Source organism: Chelonoidis abingdonii, chromosome 11, assembly GCF_003597395.2.
Source record: "Chelonoidis abingdonii isolate Lonesome George chromosome 11, CheloAbing_2.0, whole genome shotgun sequence".
NCBI classification, from domain to species: Eukaryota; Metazoa; Chordata; order Testudines; family Testudinidae; genus Chelonoidis; species Chelonoidis abingdonii.
Window position 1 is genome coordinate 48,606,637 of NC_133779.1, and position 14,754 is coordinate 48,621,390.

A 14,754-nucleotide genomic window follows, 5' to 3' on the forward strand; every position below is an offset into this window, starting at 1 on the left:
TACAACGAACACTGGAGCCGAGCACCAATTGATCCTGTCTTTTTAACAATCATCCCGCTGGAATCCTGAGGTGGAAAGTCCCACAGGTTAGACGCTCCATGTCTATAGCGCTGTGAAGCGCACCCAGGCTCCTGGGGTGAAGCCCTGGCTGCTGTGAAGTCAACGTGAGTGGTGCCCGGTGACAGGATTTTGTCACTAGAGCATATCTGCACCACGCTGTCACAGCAATGTCTGAGGCCTACTGGGTGACCATGAGCAAATCACTTCCCTGCTCTGTGCCTCAGTTCCCCCACCCCCCTCCAGTAAAGTGGAGATAATGACATTGAATTCCTTTGGTGAAGAGAGCTAGATAGCATTAGAGGTTATTACTGTTATTCATAGACAGAGCAGACAGTTGTCCCATTCAATAACTTAATTAGCTGGTGGGGGAGGGGAGTGCATAAGTTCATCCCAGAAAGGGGCAGTGCCCTCCATGCTAAAGCTCTCTCTGCTCCCCCTTACACTGCTAGACCTGTGTGCAATATATCACAGCCAGCCACTCCCCCCAGACAGCTGGAGGCATGGAGCCAGAATGGATCCCTTGTCATAAAGGCAAGAACCCTTTAGATTAGAAATGGGACTGGACCAGAAACTCATTCAACCACCCTGGAGCCGTAGCGTTTGGATTCCAACACTGGGTCCCACCTCTACTTTAGGACTGTACCTAAGCTGATGTGACTAACTCACCTGTTTCTCACATCACATGGCAGCCAGGATAGCACTAAATAACGCTACAGAACAGCTGGCAAACATGCCTTGTCTGAGATCCAGAAGTAACCTGTACCTGCTGAGACACCAGTTTCCACAGGCCCAGAGCCAGCAGTGAAGCTAGGCTCGGCTTGATTCTCCACTCTCCAGCATCTTGCTGGGGATGGAGCTGACTCAGACATTGCTCCCTTAGCAACACCCATGTTATTGCACCATGATAGACACAGCTCAAACCCAGGCAGAGAGGATGCTACTCTACTACCTTGCACCTTAAGCTATTTGGTAACCATTAAAAATTCATCACAAACATATTGGCGTGACATATAGGAATTATTTCTTCCCCTGGGGAAATGCAGCCAGTTCTGGGGCTGAACACTGTAGCAGAGCAACAGTAGAGTCATCCAGAATGGGGAGCGACATCAGGTGCCAACAGAGACTGCGGGGAGAAAGGTAAGTTCCAGCGATTTGGAATTCAGCTGGGACACTCACTTTAAACAGCTTCCCTTGTACCCAAAATGGCGTTGGGCAATTCACTTCACCTCTCATCCGATCAACTACCCCTCCAGCAACAGAATCCCACCTAGCCCCCAGCTGGGACACTGCATCAGACCACCACACCAAATCGGCCATGACCAGTTCTTCTATGGGTCTGCCATGTAGGCACCAGCCAAGCCAGGTTCACCTGACAGCTCTTATGGGATTGGCTTTTTACTGTGACCCACCCAAGAGCCAGAAGCCCTGGATTGTAAAACTAGTTGGAAAAAAAATTAAAGACAGGCTACCAGAGAGCTGGGACCCAATCTGCACTAGAGAAAAGAAACTAGGATTTTGTTTCCCAGCCAATGGTGACATCAGCAAAGACTTACCCCCTTTCAATAATTTGTACTTATCTCCACCATTATCCCTGGTGGATGTTCCTGCAATGAAGCTGGAATGCCCTTTGACCCCTGGGTCTTGCTGACCACAATGGTCAGTCCCGGCTGAGCAGGACACATGAACATTTATTTCAATCCGTGGGGCAGCGATGGTCTTTGTTCACACAGCAGCCAGCCTGGGGCCCGACACCACTCGAATATACATTTACCACCAGCCTGGCCCTACATAAGTACAAAGCTACCAAAAGGCAGAGAGGTCTTAAAAAAATGTTCTTTAATTGGTCCAAAAGGCAGATCAAAAGATAGAAGCATCTGAAGAAAACCTGTGATCACCTCTCAAACACAGAGTGAATTACATACAGCAGAGTGAGGGTGCTTGGTGAGATTTCAAGTAACATGTTCAGAGCTGGCTCCTCTGAGCAAACTCGGAGTGAGAATAGGGGCGTAACAGCAATGGGACCTGGAACTTGCCAGCTGAGGGGAGTGCTTGACACTCTGAATTTAGAGCTTTCAGGCCAAGATTTTCAAAAAGGGACTGGTGATTTTTTGGGCACCCCACCTGAGGTACCTTAAAGGAGGCCCTGTTTTGCAGGCAGGGCCAAGCACTGATAAAAGAAATAAAGATCTGGCCCCTTTTAAGTGGACTCATGCTGGACACCTAACATTGATGCATCCCAAGATCATTAGTTCATTCTGAAAAGCCTCTGCCCTATTGGCAAAAGGCAACTTTTTAGCCGTCCCAGGTACAGTTAGAATTCACGGGCAGCAGATTGCTGCAAGCTCACCAGTGAGACAGAGTGTTAGAACAACATGACAACATCTTCTCCCGCCAAGGAACTGCTGACATTACAAAACACTCCAGTGGGTGGCACGTGCGGGGTGTAACTAGGTTGATCTGCTCACATGCTGGTGATTTATACAGCAAAGGCATGTTGCCTTTTGTGACCCAGCCTTTGAGGGAGAAGATGACTAGTGGTTTCTCCTTTTTAAAAAGGAGAGAAGATCATTTCTCCCAGTGGTGAACACGATCAACCCCGCTGTCGAGCCACAATCCCTCGCTGGCTGGTTTAAAACAAGAGCAGCAATTAAAACCAGAAGCGTGGTAGCACCTTGCAGAGTGCCCTAGGGGAAGATTCTGTATTTGTGAACGCCGGGTCAGGTGCGCTGATGGGTTGAGTGAAGGGAGAAGCTAGATACTGGCCTAGAAACTGCTAATGCTTCTGACCCCTTAAGTGAGGCATTTCTCAGGCAGGCCCTGCCGGATCCCAGCCCTGCCATGGAATGTATTCTAGAGCCCCCGGGGAGACCCTCAGTGCCAGATACCCCCCCCCCCCCCAAGTCTTTTAGAAGCAGTAAGGGAGAAGTGGATCAGTCCATCCTCAAGGCATCAGACAGCCGAACAGCCATGAATACAGGGCGGGTCTCCTGCCCACCTCCCCAAGCCGAGTGTTGAAGAGCCAGGATCCAGGGTGCAGAGGTAGGATTCCAGATCATTGCACTATTCCCCTCTGAGCTGGGAGTGACGAGGGGTCAGGACCGTGGAGATAGAGAAGAGGACACGCAACCATGGCTGTTAATAAATAAAGTTCCCAGGAGCAGCCACTTCAGGAGCCTCGGGGAAGCCCGAGGGGCTGGCGAGAGAACCGTGCCCGGCACTAGCTGTTTCTGAGTCCTGCCCATGTCGATCAGTTGATGGGCTGATACTGGGAATGCCGTTTCCTCTGCGCGAACAGCACCACAAGGCCTCCCGCCAGGAGGAGCACCACAGGGGTGCCCAGGGCCACAGCCACGATGGCCATCACGAGGGGAGAGAAGGCGTCTTTCGGGGGTGCGCCAAAGCCGAGCAAGGCAGACCTGGGGGAGGCAGGGAGCAAAGGAAGAGGCTAGCCAGCGATGAAGTGGCCCGTCTGGGTCAATCAACTGAGTCCGATGGCCTCCTTCCTGCCCACAACAGGGACAGAGGACAGCCTTGGGAATAAGGCACTGGGCTTGGAGACCTGGGTTCAAATCCTGCCTCTGCCCTGCAGGCCAGTCACTTCCCCTCTGTGCAGAGACAGTTGGGGGGAGTGTGAAGTAGCCTGTGGCAGAGGAAGCTACTTGGAGAGCAGGGAGAAGTGGGGCTCAGTGACTGACCTTTCCAAGCCACAGGCCTGTTGGGAGGGGGAGGGGGCAGCAGCACTGAGCCAGAAGCTGTCAGCCAGGAGCTCTCCAGGGCAGGGGCTGCACCGTCCATGCACAGCACCTAGGACTCTGCAGGGGTAGTGGGTAGAAGATGGTGGGGAGATACCACTCACCAGCTCAGGTAGCCCTTCTCAGTGTAGATCTCCCCATCCTCACCGCCAAAGGAGATATTGATGGCGGCAATGCGGTGGCTGAGCCCCAGGCCCTCCCCAAAGTAGGCGTGCGCGATGCTGGGCCCCGGCAGTGTCTGGTTGGTTGTCTGCAGGGGGCGGTAGCGGCAGTGGATGGCGTTCTCCCGACTGGCCTCCCTGGAGCCGTATGCCGTTGTCTTCCACTGGAAGAAGCTTGGGCCGATGCTGTTATTGCGGGACTCGGACACCAGCTGGGCCATCTGCCCCACCCAGAGAGAGGGGAGAGAGCAACATGTTAAGAGGGCAGACAAAGCAAGGACATGACGAGCAACTGCTTTCACGCTGGAGCAAGGGAGCTGGGAGCCAGGACTCCTGCGGTCTGGCCCCAGCACTGGGAAGGAGCATGATCTAGTGGTTAGAGCGGTGGGAGGGCAAGAGCCAGGATTCCTTCCAGCGCCCAGGACAGAATCCAGAGAGCACACCCTGCTGGTCAAAGCTGAGCGCCAGGAGCCAGGACTTCTGGGTTCCTTTCCCAGCTTTGGCACTGACTCAGGCAAGTGACTTCACTTTCTCCATCAAAAGACAAAAATTGCAACCCAACAAGCAATGTTTCTCAGGAAGTTTTCATTTTCCAGCCAACCCGGACTTAAATCTGCGTGTCCTCCCCTGCCAATATCACCACCTCTTCAGGTCACTAGGGCCATGAAGCACCAAGGGCCTCCACCTCTACCACTTGAGGTGAAGGAGGAACTCCACCCACTGTCACTTGTAGTAGACTCTTACCCTCAATGTGTGTGTCAGCCATTAGAATAGGATACCCCCTCCCCACCCCACCAACATGGATCATATTCACTCCTACTCCAGCCTCTTCCCTCCCCATTCTGTTCTATATTGGCTCCTAAATGGCGCCCATTACTGTGGTAGCTGAGCTTCTAACTGGCATCTGTCTAAGCAGCCGGATGACTTTCAGCAGCATAGTGCTCCCTAGCCCTTACCTCAAAGATAGTGGGCGTGTACTCATCATCAATGGACCGCACAGATTGAAGCCTCTTGCGCCCGCCTTTCTCCTCCACCGTCACCACCTCCAGCATGAAGCGAGAATGGTTGCCGCGTGGAGCCACGTTGTCCATGATGAACTCCACCTTGGAGCTGTTGGCGGTGTGCAGGAGGCAAGGGAGGGGGCTGTCCCGGCCACCCTGCTCGTAGGCTGTCACCTGGAGGCAGAGGCATAGGAGAGGAATAGCACGGTCCAGTGGGCCAGGACTCAGAACTTATGGGGTCTGCTCCCAGCGCTGCCACTCACCTGCTGGGTGATCTTGGGCAAGTCACTTCCCTTCTTTATGCCTCAGTTTCCCCTCACACCCTCCCTCGTCCATTCAGGTTGTCATCTCTTTCAGGCAGGGACTGCATCATGTCTGTGCAGCAGCCAGCACTAGGCGGGTACCCAGTGCTACCATAACAAGTGTTACAGCAAGGATATGGGGCAACAAGTGTTACAGCAAGGATATGTCATCACGACACCCCTTATAACTCCATACGCCCTACAGCGACCAGAAGGAGCCTACGGTGATGAAACTATGCCAGATTACCCAGCCTAGCAGCGTTACCATTGGAATAACAATGCACCTGAAGCCCTGGAGGATTCACCATCTCTTCCAGCCTTTAAGTCAAGCCCGAATGTCTCTCTTAGGGAGACACACGAGCTCCCCGAGAAAATATGGGCTGCATGCAGAAATTGCTAGGCAAGGTTCTCTGGCCTGTGTTATACAGGAGGTTTGACCAGAGAATCAGAATGGCCCCTTCTCACCTTAATCTATGAACCCTATGAACCTCCTCCCAACAGTCTTTGCGGCTTGGAGAAGGTCCGAGAAACCATTGGGTCTTGCTAGGCCACTGGGGAACCAGTGAGGAGTGGCTCATCCTCCAGGGAACGCGCTCGCACTACAGCACATGAGAGTGGGAGCCAGGACTCCGGGGTTCTATTCCCAGAAGGATAGAATAGGGGGTTTGGTTTCTGGCAGTCGGGAAGCAGGTCCCAACGCAGCCCCGCCTAACCATGGCCCTGCTGTAAGCTCAGGGAAGAGGCGAGGGCAAGGGTACATAAGGGGGGGTAGGGGTGGGGAATGCAAACGAGGCTGGGGAGGGGACCAGAGGACCAGCACAGGACAGGGAGAGAGTCGACAGCAACAGAGGAGAGGCAGCTAAGAGGCTGGCAGGGGGCTGGGGGGTGCATGGAGAGCGTGTAGCATCTCCCCAATGGCACAGGGGGTAGACCCAAGAATGCCCAAGGGGCCCAATCCTGAGCCCCTGGGAAGCCTCCCATCAGTTTCAGTGGGCACTTGGACGGGTGGCGGCAGACTCCTCTCCCGGGAAGGAAGCAGCATGAGGGAGAGCCGCCTCACCTGAAAGGAGATGGTGCCATTGCCAAAGGCCCCCCCGGGGTCCGAGGTGTCCACCCCCTGGAACCTGGCCGTGAGCGCCGTCTGGTTCACGGTGCGGTTCACGCTCTGCCAGGAGAAGCCAGCCAGGTCGTAGGTGGGGTAGAACGGCTCCTCCTGCCCCTTGGAGAGGGCCGACACATTGGCCCCGTTGTACTCGAACACCTGGAAGCAGGAGGGAGAGGGGCCTCGGTTTGCATTGGAAGAGACTTTAAACACCACCTCTCCCCTGCACATGCACCGTTGACCCCAGCCCCTAGGCAATGCAGGGCACCATGCCTGTTCCGCCTATTTCCCCAGACTACTGAGGGAGGCACCCTCCATTGCAAACCCCTCCCCCTCCTTTCATCCCACCCGCATGCTCACTGGGGCTTGTTCCCCTCCTCCCTCCCCAGCCCCAGGAAGGAGCTGCCTCCTGCCAGAAATTTAAAGGCACAGCACACAGGCTAAGAGGCAGCAGAGTTTCCCCAACTTGCATCCACAGCAGGGTTCCCACCACCCAGGAAGCAGATAGGGGACAGCACACTAGAGAAGGCTGTGTAGGGACAGCCTCACATCAGGCAGCAAATGGGTACAAACACAGGGCAGCCGGATGCCCTATGTGGCAGAGCCAGAGGCCACCTTCTAGGACCAGCTGTGCCAGGAGCTAAGTAGGTGGCTCCTTCGACTCTGACCCAGCCTCCCTCACCACTGCCGCCCCTGACCTTGGTGAAGATGATAGCAGTGGAGTAGACGACGCTGCCGGGTGGCTCGATCCAGATGGCCCCGGCGGGGGAGGCCGAGAGGAGCTTGGTCCAGTTGACGCGCAGGGCGCTGCTCTCGCTCCGGGTGTAGAGCAGCAGCACGGTGGGCGCCCCGATGCTGCTCCACACGTAGTGCAGGGTGTCGTTCTGGCCCACAGCTCGCACGTGCAGGAGGTTGGCGGAGGAGCTGTTTAAGCCGGGGATGGCCTGCAGGGTCACCTGGGCAATGGGAGGCAGAGTGTGGGCAGCGCATTATTCACACACACAGACCGTTCCTGAGCTCATTAGGCTCCGCTCAGCACGTGCCCTGCTGGGCAGTGGCAGGACAAGTTTAGACTAGGATTGTCAGCCCTGGATTCCTTAGGGCCACTGCGGATCTGGAGCTCTGCATTATATCGGCCTGTTAGACTGCCTGTACCTCTCTGGGACCCTATTGCCACAGCATCTAGGCATGAGAAAATCTTTGCTGTGAGGTAGCAAAGTATCCACCTTTTTACAGATGGGGGGAAACCGAGGCCCAGCAAGACTAAGCGACTTGCCTGATATCACACAAGGCGTCTGGGGCCAAGTTGGGAACTTCGCCCAGGTCTCCAAAACCAGAGGCTCACCCCCAAACCACCAGACCATCCTTCCCCAGCAGACAGGGCTTCACTCCCTCTCCTCCTACAGGAATGAGGTACAATTCTATAGTAACAAACAGCTGCATTTTTTAATACAATAGACCCCACAGATACTAAACCCAGTAAAAGAAGGTTTCTCCTAATTCCATCAGCTGTGCCCCAGATAGTGTCAGTCTGGGGCAAAAGGCTCCAGATATTGAGAGTTGGAAGACCCCCACTGCATCATCCAAGCCATCTAGACAGAGCTCCCATCATCGAGCAGTCTCTGGTTTTGTTGTGTGCTTCGCTTCGACCAAAGTATCTGACCAAAAGGAGCAGAATTCAATAACCAAGGGAAGGGAAGAACACAGATTTTCAGTTTCTTTCTGACGCCGGGGAAATGGGAGAATCGAGAGGTTTGCTGCTGGTCTTGCTTCAATGCTCTGATTACATGGGACAAACGACAAAAACTCCCCAGACACATCATAAAGCCTTGTCGAAACCCACAAAAAAGTTGCACCACTTCACCTATCCCAGGATAGCTGAAGCCATACAAGTGTGGAGGCGGCACACCAGTATAAATGGGATCATGTCTAACTATCCCTCTATGGGAAGGGAAAATAGGTGATACCAGTACAAGGCACCTCTACAACAGCATAACTGCAGCCACACTGGGAGGGTTGGACTGGTATAACAATATTTCTAACAAAAAAAATATATATATCAAATAAGTTAAAATAAATCACACTCCTAACAGAGTTATATTGGGACAAGCACAGTGTTTCATAGACCCACAGAAACGAGGGCAGGAAGGGATCTCGAGGGGTCATCTAATTCATCCCCACCCTCCAAGGCAGGACTAGGTAGAGCAGATCTAAGATGAGGTTTCCCTTCTTCCAGGCTTTATGAAACTAAAAAGGAAAGTCCCAAGAAGCCAGAGTGCTTTGCAGAAGGAGAAGCCCCACAGTTGCTAGCCTGGAGCCTGCAGGCTTGGAAAGGAACCAGCTCAGCAGTTCCACTTCCTGCTTTGACAGGGCACGTCAGGGAAGGACAGAAACTCTCAAGCAAGAGTCATTCCCCCGTGAGTCACCAGGAGAGGCCGGCTGGGGAGAGCAGACTGCTGTTGACAGCCAAGAGGGCGCTGGGAGGAGAGGGCTGATAGCTGGCCATCAAAGGGGGTTATTCATGAACTATACACAGGAACTAATATACCCCAAGAACAGGACCTCCAGACGCTTGCAGGACAAGCTCCCCCCAGCATTCACTGCCATACTGAGCTCATCTGCTGGGACCCCCCACCCGGGGCCGACAGGGGTCTGCCCGAGCCAGTCACTCCCTATCCTCCCCCCACTGAGGACACAACCTCAATTATTACTGAGCAGGCCCCCATGCGGTGCCATTAGCAAGGTTCTGACCCCCCCCCCTCCATTTCTTCAAGCTGCTTATTTGGGGCTGCCAAGCTACAGGTCTCTGGTTTATTTCACTCCCAGGCTCGTCTCTGGCCCAGCTGTAGGGAAGGAGCATTAGCAGTAGCTGGCCCAGGGTAAGAATCCAGCTTCCTGGCGAGCCAGCGCCCGCCCCTCCACCCTCCCCAGAGCAGGGCAGCTTGTTCCCCTGCTGGGACTCGGCAGAGGCTGCAGCAAGATGCCCACAAACGGAAGCCAGGACAAGGCGCTTGCACAGAGAGACAGACCTCAGCCAGCAACATCTGGGGAAGGGGTGGGGGGAATTGCAGGTAGAAGTAATTGAATGAATCCAACCAGCCCCCACCCAGCCCGCAAAGCCAGGCACTGCAGATCCCCGCCCGCCCGGCCTCTGCCTAGCCCCCCAAGGCGGCGCGGTCCCCTCTTTGCACGGATGTCCCTGGGGTCCGACCCCAGACGCATGAAATTGCTACAGCCACTAAACCTGCTTCTGCAGCAAAGGAGCAAAGCCCCCGGCCCCCCCGCTCACCTTCCTCCGATAGCCCCCCGCGGCCCCCAGCAGGCAAGAGAAACTCGCCAGCAGCCACAGGCCGGGGAGCAGCAGCCCACTTCCCCCCGGCATCTTCGCTACTGTGTTGCAACTCTCCCCTCACGTGCGCCTGCCCAGCTCGTCCCGCCTTAAAGGGGCAGGGCCGGCGTCTCTTAAAGGAGAGGACGGCTCTTAAAGGAGCCGCTGCCTGAAAAGCGTGTCCTCCCAGCTCGCTCACCTACAGTCTCAGTGACAGACTTGAAGGTGGCAATTTTACAACAACAAAACACAGACTCCAAGGTGGCCATCCTGCAGCAAAAAAACTTCAGGACCAGACTTCAAAGAGAAACTGCTGAGCTTCAGTTCATTTGCAAATTTGACACCATCAGCTCTGGACTCAACAAAGACTGTGAATGGCTTGCCAATTACAGAACCAGTTTCTCCTCCCTTGGTTTTCACACCTCTACTGCTAGAACAGGGCCTCACCCTCCCTGACTGAACTAACCTCGTTATCTCTAGCTTGCTTGCTAGCATATATATACCTGCCCCTGGAAATTTCCACTACCTGCGTCTGACGAAGTGGGTATTCACCCACGAAAGCTCACGCTCCAAAACGTCTGTTAGTCTATAAGGTGCCACAGGATTCTCTGCTGCTTTTACAGACTCCAAAGAGAGACCGCTGAACTTGAATTAATATGCAAATTAGATCCAATTAACGTAGGTTTAAACAGAGACTGGGAATGCTTGGGCCATTACACTAATTGAATCTATTTCCCTGTGTTAAGTATCCTCACACCTTCTATATCAGAGGGGTAGCCGTGTTAGTCTGGATCTGTGAAAGCAGCAGAGAATCCTGTGGCACCTTATAGACTAACAGAGGTTTTGGAGCGTGAGCTTTCGTAAGCTCACGCTCCAAAACCTCTGTTAGTCTATAAGGTGCCACAGGATTCTCTGCTGCTTTCACACCTTCTATAGGTCACCTCAATTATCACTTCAAAAGTTTTGTTTTCTCCTGCTGGTGATAGCTCATCTCAGGTGATTGGCCTCTTACAGCTGGTAGGGCTACTTCCACCTTTTCATGTTCTCCGTATGTATAAATATCTCCTGTCTGTGTGCTCCAGTCTATGCATCCAATGAAGTGGGCTGTAGTCCACAAAAGCTTATGCTCCAATAAATTCATTAGTCTCTAAGGTGCCACAAGTGCTCCTGTTTTCTTCACATACACTTAATGATCTGGGGTTTATTTGACATCTGTCATCCCAAAGCGCTTTGATCCAGCTCATTAGGGCCCCGAGCCTGGGCTCAGTCCACACATGGGGCTCCATGCGGGTGCAGCAGCCAGCCTGCCTCCCACAAGGCCCAAGATCCAGGCATATGCAAGTATGTCTACACTGCATTGTAAATCCAGGTCTGGGGACCCAAGTTCGTGGAGTGGGCGTTTCTAAGACTACACCTGAACATCAGCACTGCCTTGTAAATCTGGACTTACAGTGGCTGGACCTGGGTCTCATGACCGTGCTACTGCATCCACACTGCACTGCACAGACCTCCTGACTGCAGCTCGAGCTGCATCCACGCTACAAAATGACAGGGCTTGGATCCGAGTCGCTGCAGGGCTCGGGCTCTTGCTGACTGGAGTCAGACTGATTTGTTTGCAGAAGGAAGGGTAAGGGGCTTTGGCTCAAACTTGAGTCAGAGCCCAGCCTTACTGTGCCATGTAGACGTACCCTGTATATCTGCAGGGATCACTCCCCACACAGCTGAAATGCTGCCACCTCTGGGCTGGAACACCACAGCTGTGCCACGTACAGGTGGCAAAAGACAAACATACTGACCTTGCTGCCACGCATACATTCTGTTAAGATTTTCATGGCAGAAACTCAGTAGCTGCAGCACAAATAGAGGGTGAACTGTGGGGCAGTTAATACGACCTTTATTGGGAGAAAGGGGGACTTAGTTTCTCTAACAACTTCCCACATCTCCCCTTTCAATGGTCTCACATTACCATGACCTATTATTATGTATTACTGGCATTGCAGCAGTGCTTGGGAGCCTCAGCCCTGGAGCCTACCCCATGGTGCAAGGTGCTGTACAAACACAAAACAAAAAGACGGTCTCTGCCCAAAGAGCTTCCAATCTAAGCATAAGGCAAGAAACCCCATGTAAATACAGCCAGACAGGGGAGCACAAGGAAACAATGAGACAAGGTCAGGGTGGTGGGCAGTGGTCTCAGGCCACCAGCCACCTATTCATTGTCAAGGCATAACAGCAGAGGAATCTCCGTCCATCAGCTTCGCTATGGGAATGTGAGGACTGTTCTATTCAGCACGGACAACACCATTTTGTCTGCACACACAAGTGGCCCCGATTTAACTGAAACTGATGCAAGCTAAACTGCTCTTAGCGAGCTGTAAACTGACTTAAGTATGTGCACATGGGCGTTTGCATTGGTTTAGCTACATTGGTTTTAAGATTATAGTTAAATGGGTGCAACTTATGTCTGCTCTATTCTACAGAGGTTCTGATATCACACTCATCATCACCATAGCATCTGAGTGGCTTCCCATAGTGCACTAAGCAGCACGTGTAGGTAAGGCCTAAGTTCTGGTTGCGGAAACGTGGGCCTAGATCCTCAGAGGTAGTTGAGAAGATCTGGATGACGTTTAAAACTAGAGTAATAGAAATGGGATGACATTAAATAGTGCAAAGGCATGCGCTAGGAACTAACAACAAGAATTTTTGCTATAAGCTGGGGACTTATCAGTTGGAGGCACAGAAGAGGAGAAAGACGTGAGGGTATTGGTTGCTCAAAGGATGACTAGGAGCCAGCAATGTGATGTGACTGTGAAAAGGGCTAATGCAGCCCTAGGAAGTATCAGGCGAGGTATTTCCAGTAGAGACAGGGAAGTGTTAGTACCATTAAACAAGGCCACTAGGAAACCTCATCTGGAATAGCATGTGCAGTTCTGGTCTCCCATGTTTAAGAAAGATAAATTCAAGCTGGAGCAGGTGAAGAGAAGGGCGACTAGGATGATCAGAGGAATGGAAAACCTGCCTTACCAGAGGAGACTCCAAGAGCTTGGCTTGTTCAGTCTAATCAAAAGAAGGCTGAGTGGAGATACCATTGATCTCTATAAATACATCAGAGGGATAAATAACTTCTCTTTCTCCATGGTATTTAAGTTAAGACCACTGTGGACACAAGAACAAATGGATATAAAACTGGCCATCAACAAGTTTAGGCTTGAACTTAGATGAAGGCTTCTCACCATCAGAGGAGTGAGAGTCTGGAACAGCCTCCCAAGCGGAGCAGTGGGGAAAAAAAAAACATAACTAGTTTCAAGACTGAGCTTGGCAAGTTTATGGCGGGGATGCTGCGATGAGACTGCCTACAATGGTACATAGCTGCTGCCAGCAGTCACAGATCGGCTATCTCCAATGGCTGGTGATGGGACACTAGATGGGGAAGGCTCTGAGTTAGGACAGAATTGTTTTCCAAGTGTCTGGCTGGTGGGTCTTGCCTATATGCTCAGCGTCTAACTGATCCCCATATTTGGTGGAGGAGGAATTTTCCCCTGGGTCAGATCGGCAGAGACCCTGGGTTTTTTCACCTCTCTCTGCAGCATGGGGCCCGGGTCACTTGCACATTTAAACTAGTGTAAATGGTGAATGCTCTGGACCTTGAAGTCTTCGAATCATGATTTGAAGATGTCAGTAACTGAGCCACAGGTTACAAGTCTATTACAGGAGTGATTAGGTGATGTGCTGCAGCCTGCAAGGTACAGCAGGTCAGATTAGATCAGGGGTCGGCAACCTGTCAGAAGTGGGGTGCCAAATCTTCGTTTATTCACTCTAATTTAAGGTTTTGAGCCCTAGCAATACATTTTAATGTTTGTAGAACATCTTTCTATAAGTCTATAATATATAACTAAACTATTGTTGTATGTAAAGTAAATAAGGTTTTTAGAATTTTAAGAAGCTTCATTTAAGATTAAATTAAATGCAGAGCCCCTCAGCCCGGTGGCCAGGACCCAGGCAGTGTGAGCCGCTGAAAATCAGCTCGTGTGCCACCTTCGGCACTCGTGCCATAGGTTGCCTACCCCTGGATTAGATGAACACGATGATCCCTTCTGGCTTTAAAGTCTATGAGTCAATGGGGAAAAAAAGACAGTTTTAGCCCTGAGCAGTCTCCTCTCCCTCTGCTGCCTTAACTTGGATCTTGTGTGCCCCATCCAAAGAAAAGTGAGTGAGAGAGAACATATTAACACTGCTGACAGTGCAATCCCTCTTCTCTTGACGTGCTTCAAGCACACTGTCACACATGTTGCTCAGAGACTTTAGCTGTAAGTCAAGGAGAAAAGGAGGTTTTAAGGTGAAATTTAAAGAAGGGAACGGAATCAGTCTTGGAAAAAAGGGGAGGGTTAGATGGATGGGAAAGCCCAAGAGCACCCTGCAACTGTGCAAAGGGGAGGCGCAGAGGTGTGTGGAGATGGATTTGAGATTAAGGGGAGACAGAAAGAAGTCTGGGTGGAGCAAGCCCATGGAGAGATGGGAATTAGATGTGGAAGTGGACAGGAGGCTCAGCTTCTTGCAGCTGGGAAATCCACCTGGAATATTCTGGACCCTCCTGTAGTTTAGATGTATGGTGTCAAATCCCTAAAGATGGGACCCAGAAAGCGGACGTCAGGCCCGGTCTGCTGTAAATACATTTGTACTGGCACAGCATGACACAGTAAACATGGTAGCTAAGGAAGCACAGACCCCATCAGGTTGTCTGAAATTGAGTAAACCATCCAACAAGCATTAAATACACATACACACACCCGCAGCAGGAAATACACTTCAGACAGATTTGAAAATCATTTCCGAGACCCTGTAACTTGTGGGTAATGAGGAGAGGGCACAGATCACAGCCACGGCATGGCCACATAGCACAGGGATGTGGTTCAGGGGGAGTAGTGAAGCCTAGCACATGCAGTTCCTAAGCTGGTTTTATACACATGCATGGATGCGGTTGCGAGCATGGAATTCTTAGCCCCTGCCAGTGAAGTGCGGCTCCCTTAAAATACACTTATAGCTCCTCCCAT

General features: G+C 52.1%; 1 protein-coding gene across 1 annotated transcript; it reads right to left on the bottom strand.

Moving 5' to 3' along the window:
* Positions 1-1,881: 1,881 nt before the first annotated feature.
* GLMP (glycosylated lysosomal membrane protein) lies at positions 1,882-9,771 on the bottom strand. The gene is made up of 6 exons (XM_032792152.2): positions 9,668-9,771; positions 7,077-7,334; positions 6,337-6,537; positions 4,930-5,148; positions 3,917-4,194; positions 1,882-3,476 (listed from the first exon to the last, which is right to left on the bottom strand). Exons 1-6 carry the CDS (start codon positions 9,758-9,760, stop codon positions 3,308-3,310), a joined length of 1,218 nt encoding a protein of 405 aa, XP_032648043.1. The 5' UTR covers positions 9,761-9,771; the 3' UTR covers positions 1,882-3,307.
* Positions 9,772-14,754: the final 4,983 nt, after the last annotated feature.

Excerpts from the sequence above, each read along its gene's own strand:
- GLMP (XM_032792152.2), bottom strand. The coding sequence starts at position 9,760 with ATGCCGGGGGGAAGTGGGCTGCTGCTCCCCGGCCTGTGGCTGCTGGCG. Across the intron at positions 4,195-4,929 it reads ACACGCCCACTATCTTTGAG|ATGGCCCAGCTGGTGTCCGA; the intron begins GTAAGGGCTAGG and ends TGGGTGGGGCAG. Across the intron at positions 3,477-3,916 it reads GAGAAGGGCTACCTGAGCTG|GTCTGCCTTGCTCGGCTTTG; the intron begins GTGAGTGGTATC and ends TGCCTCCCCCAG.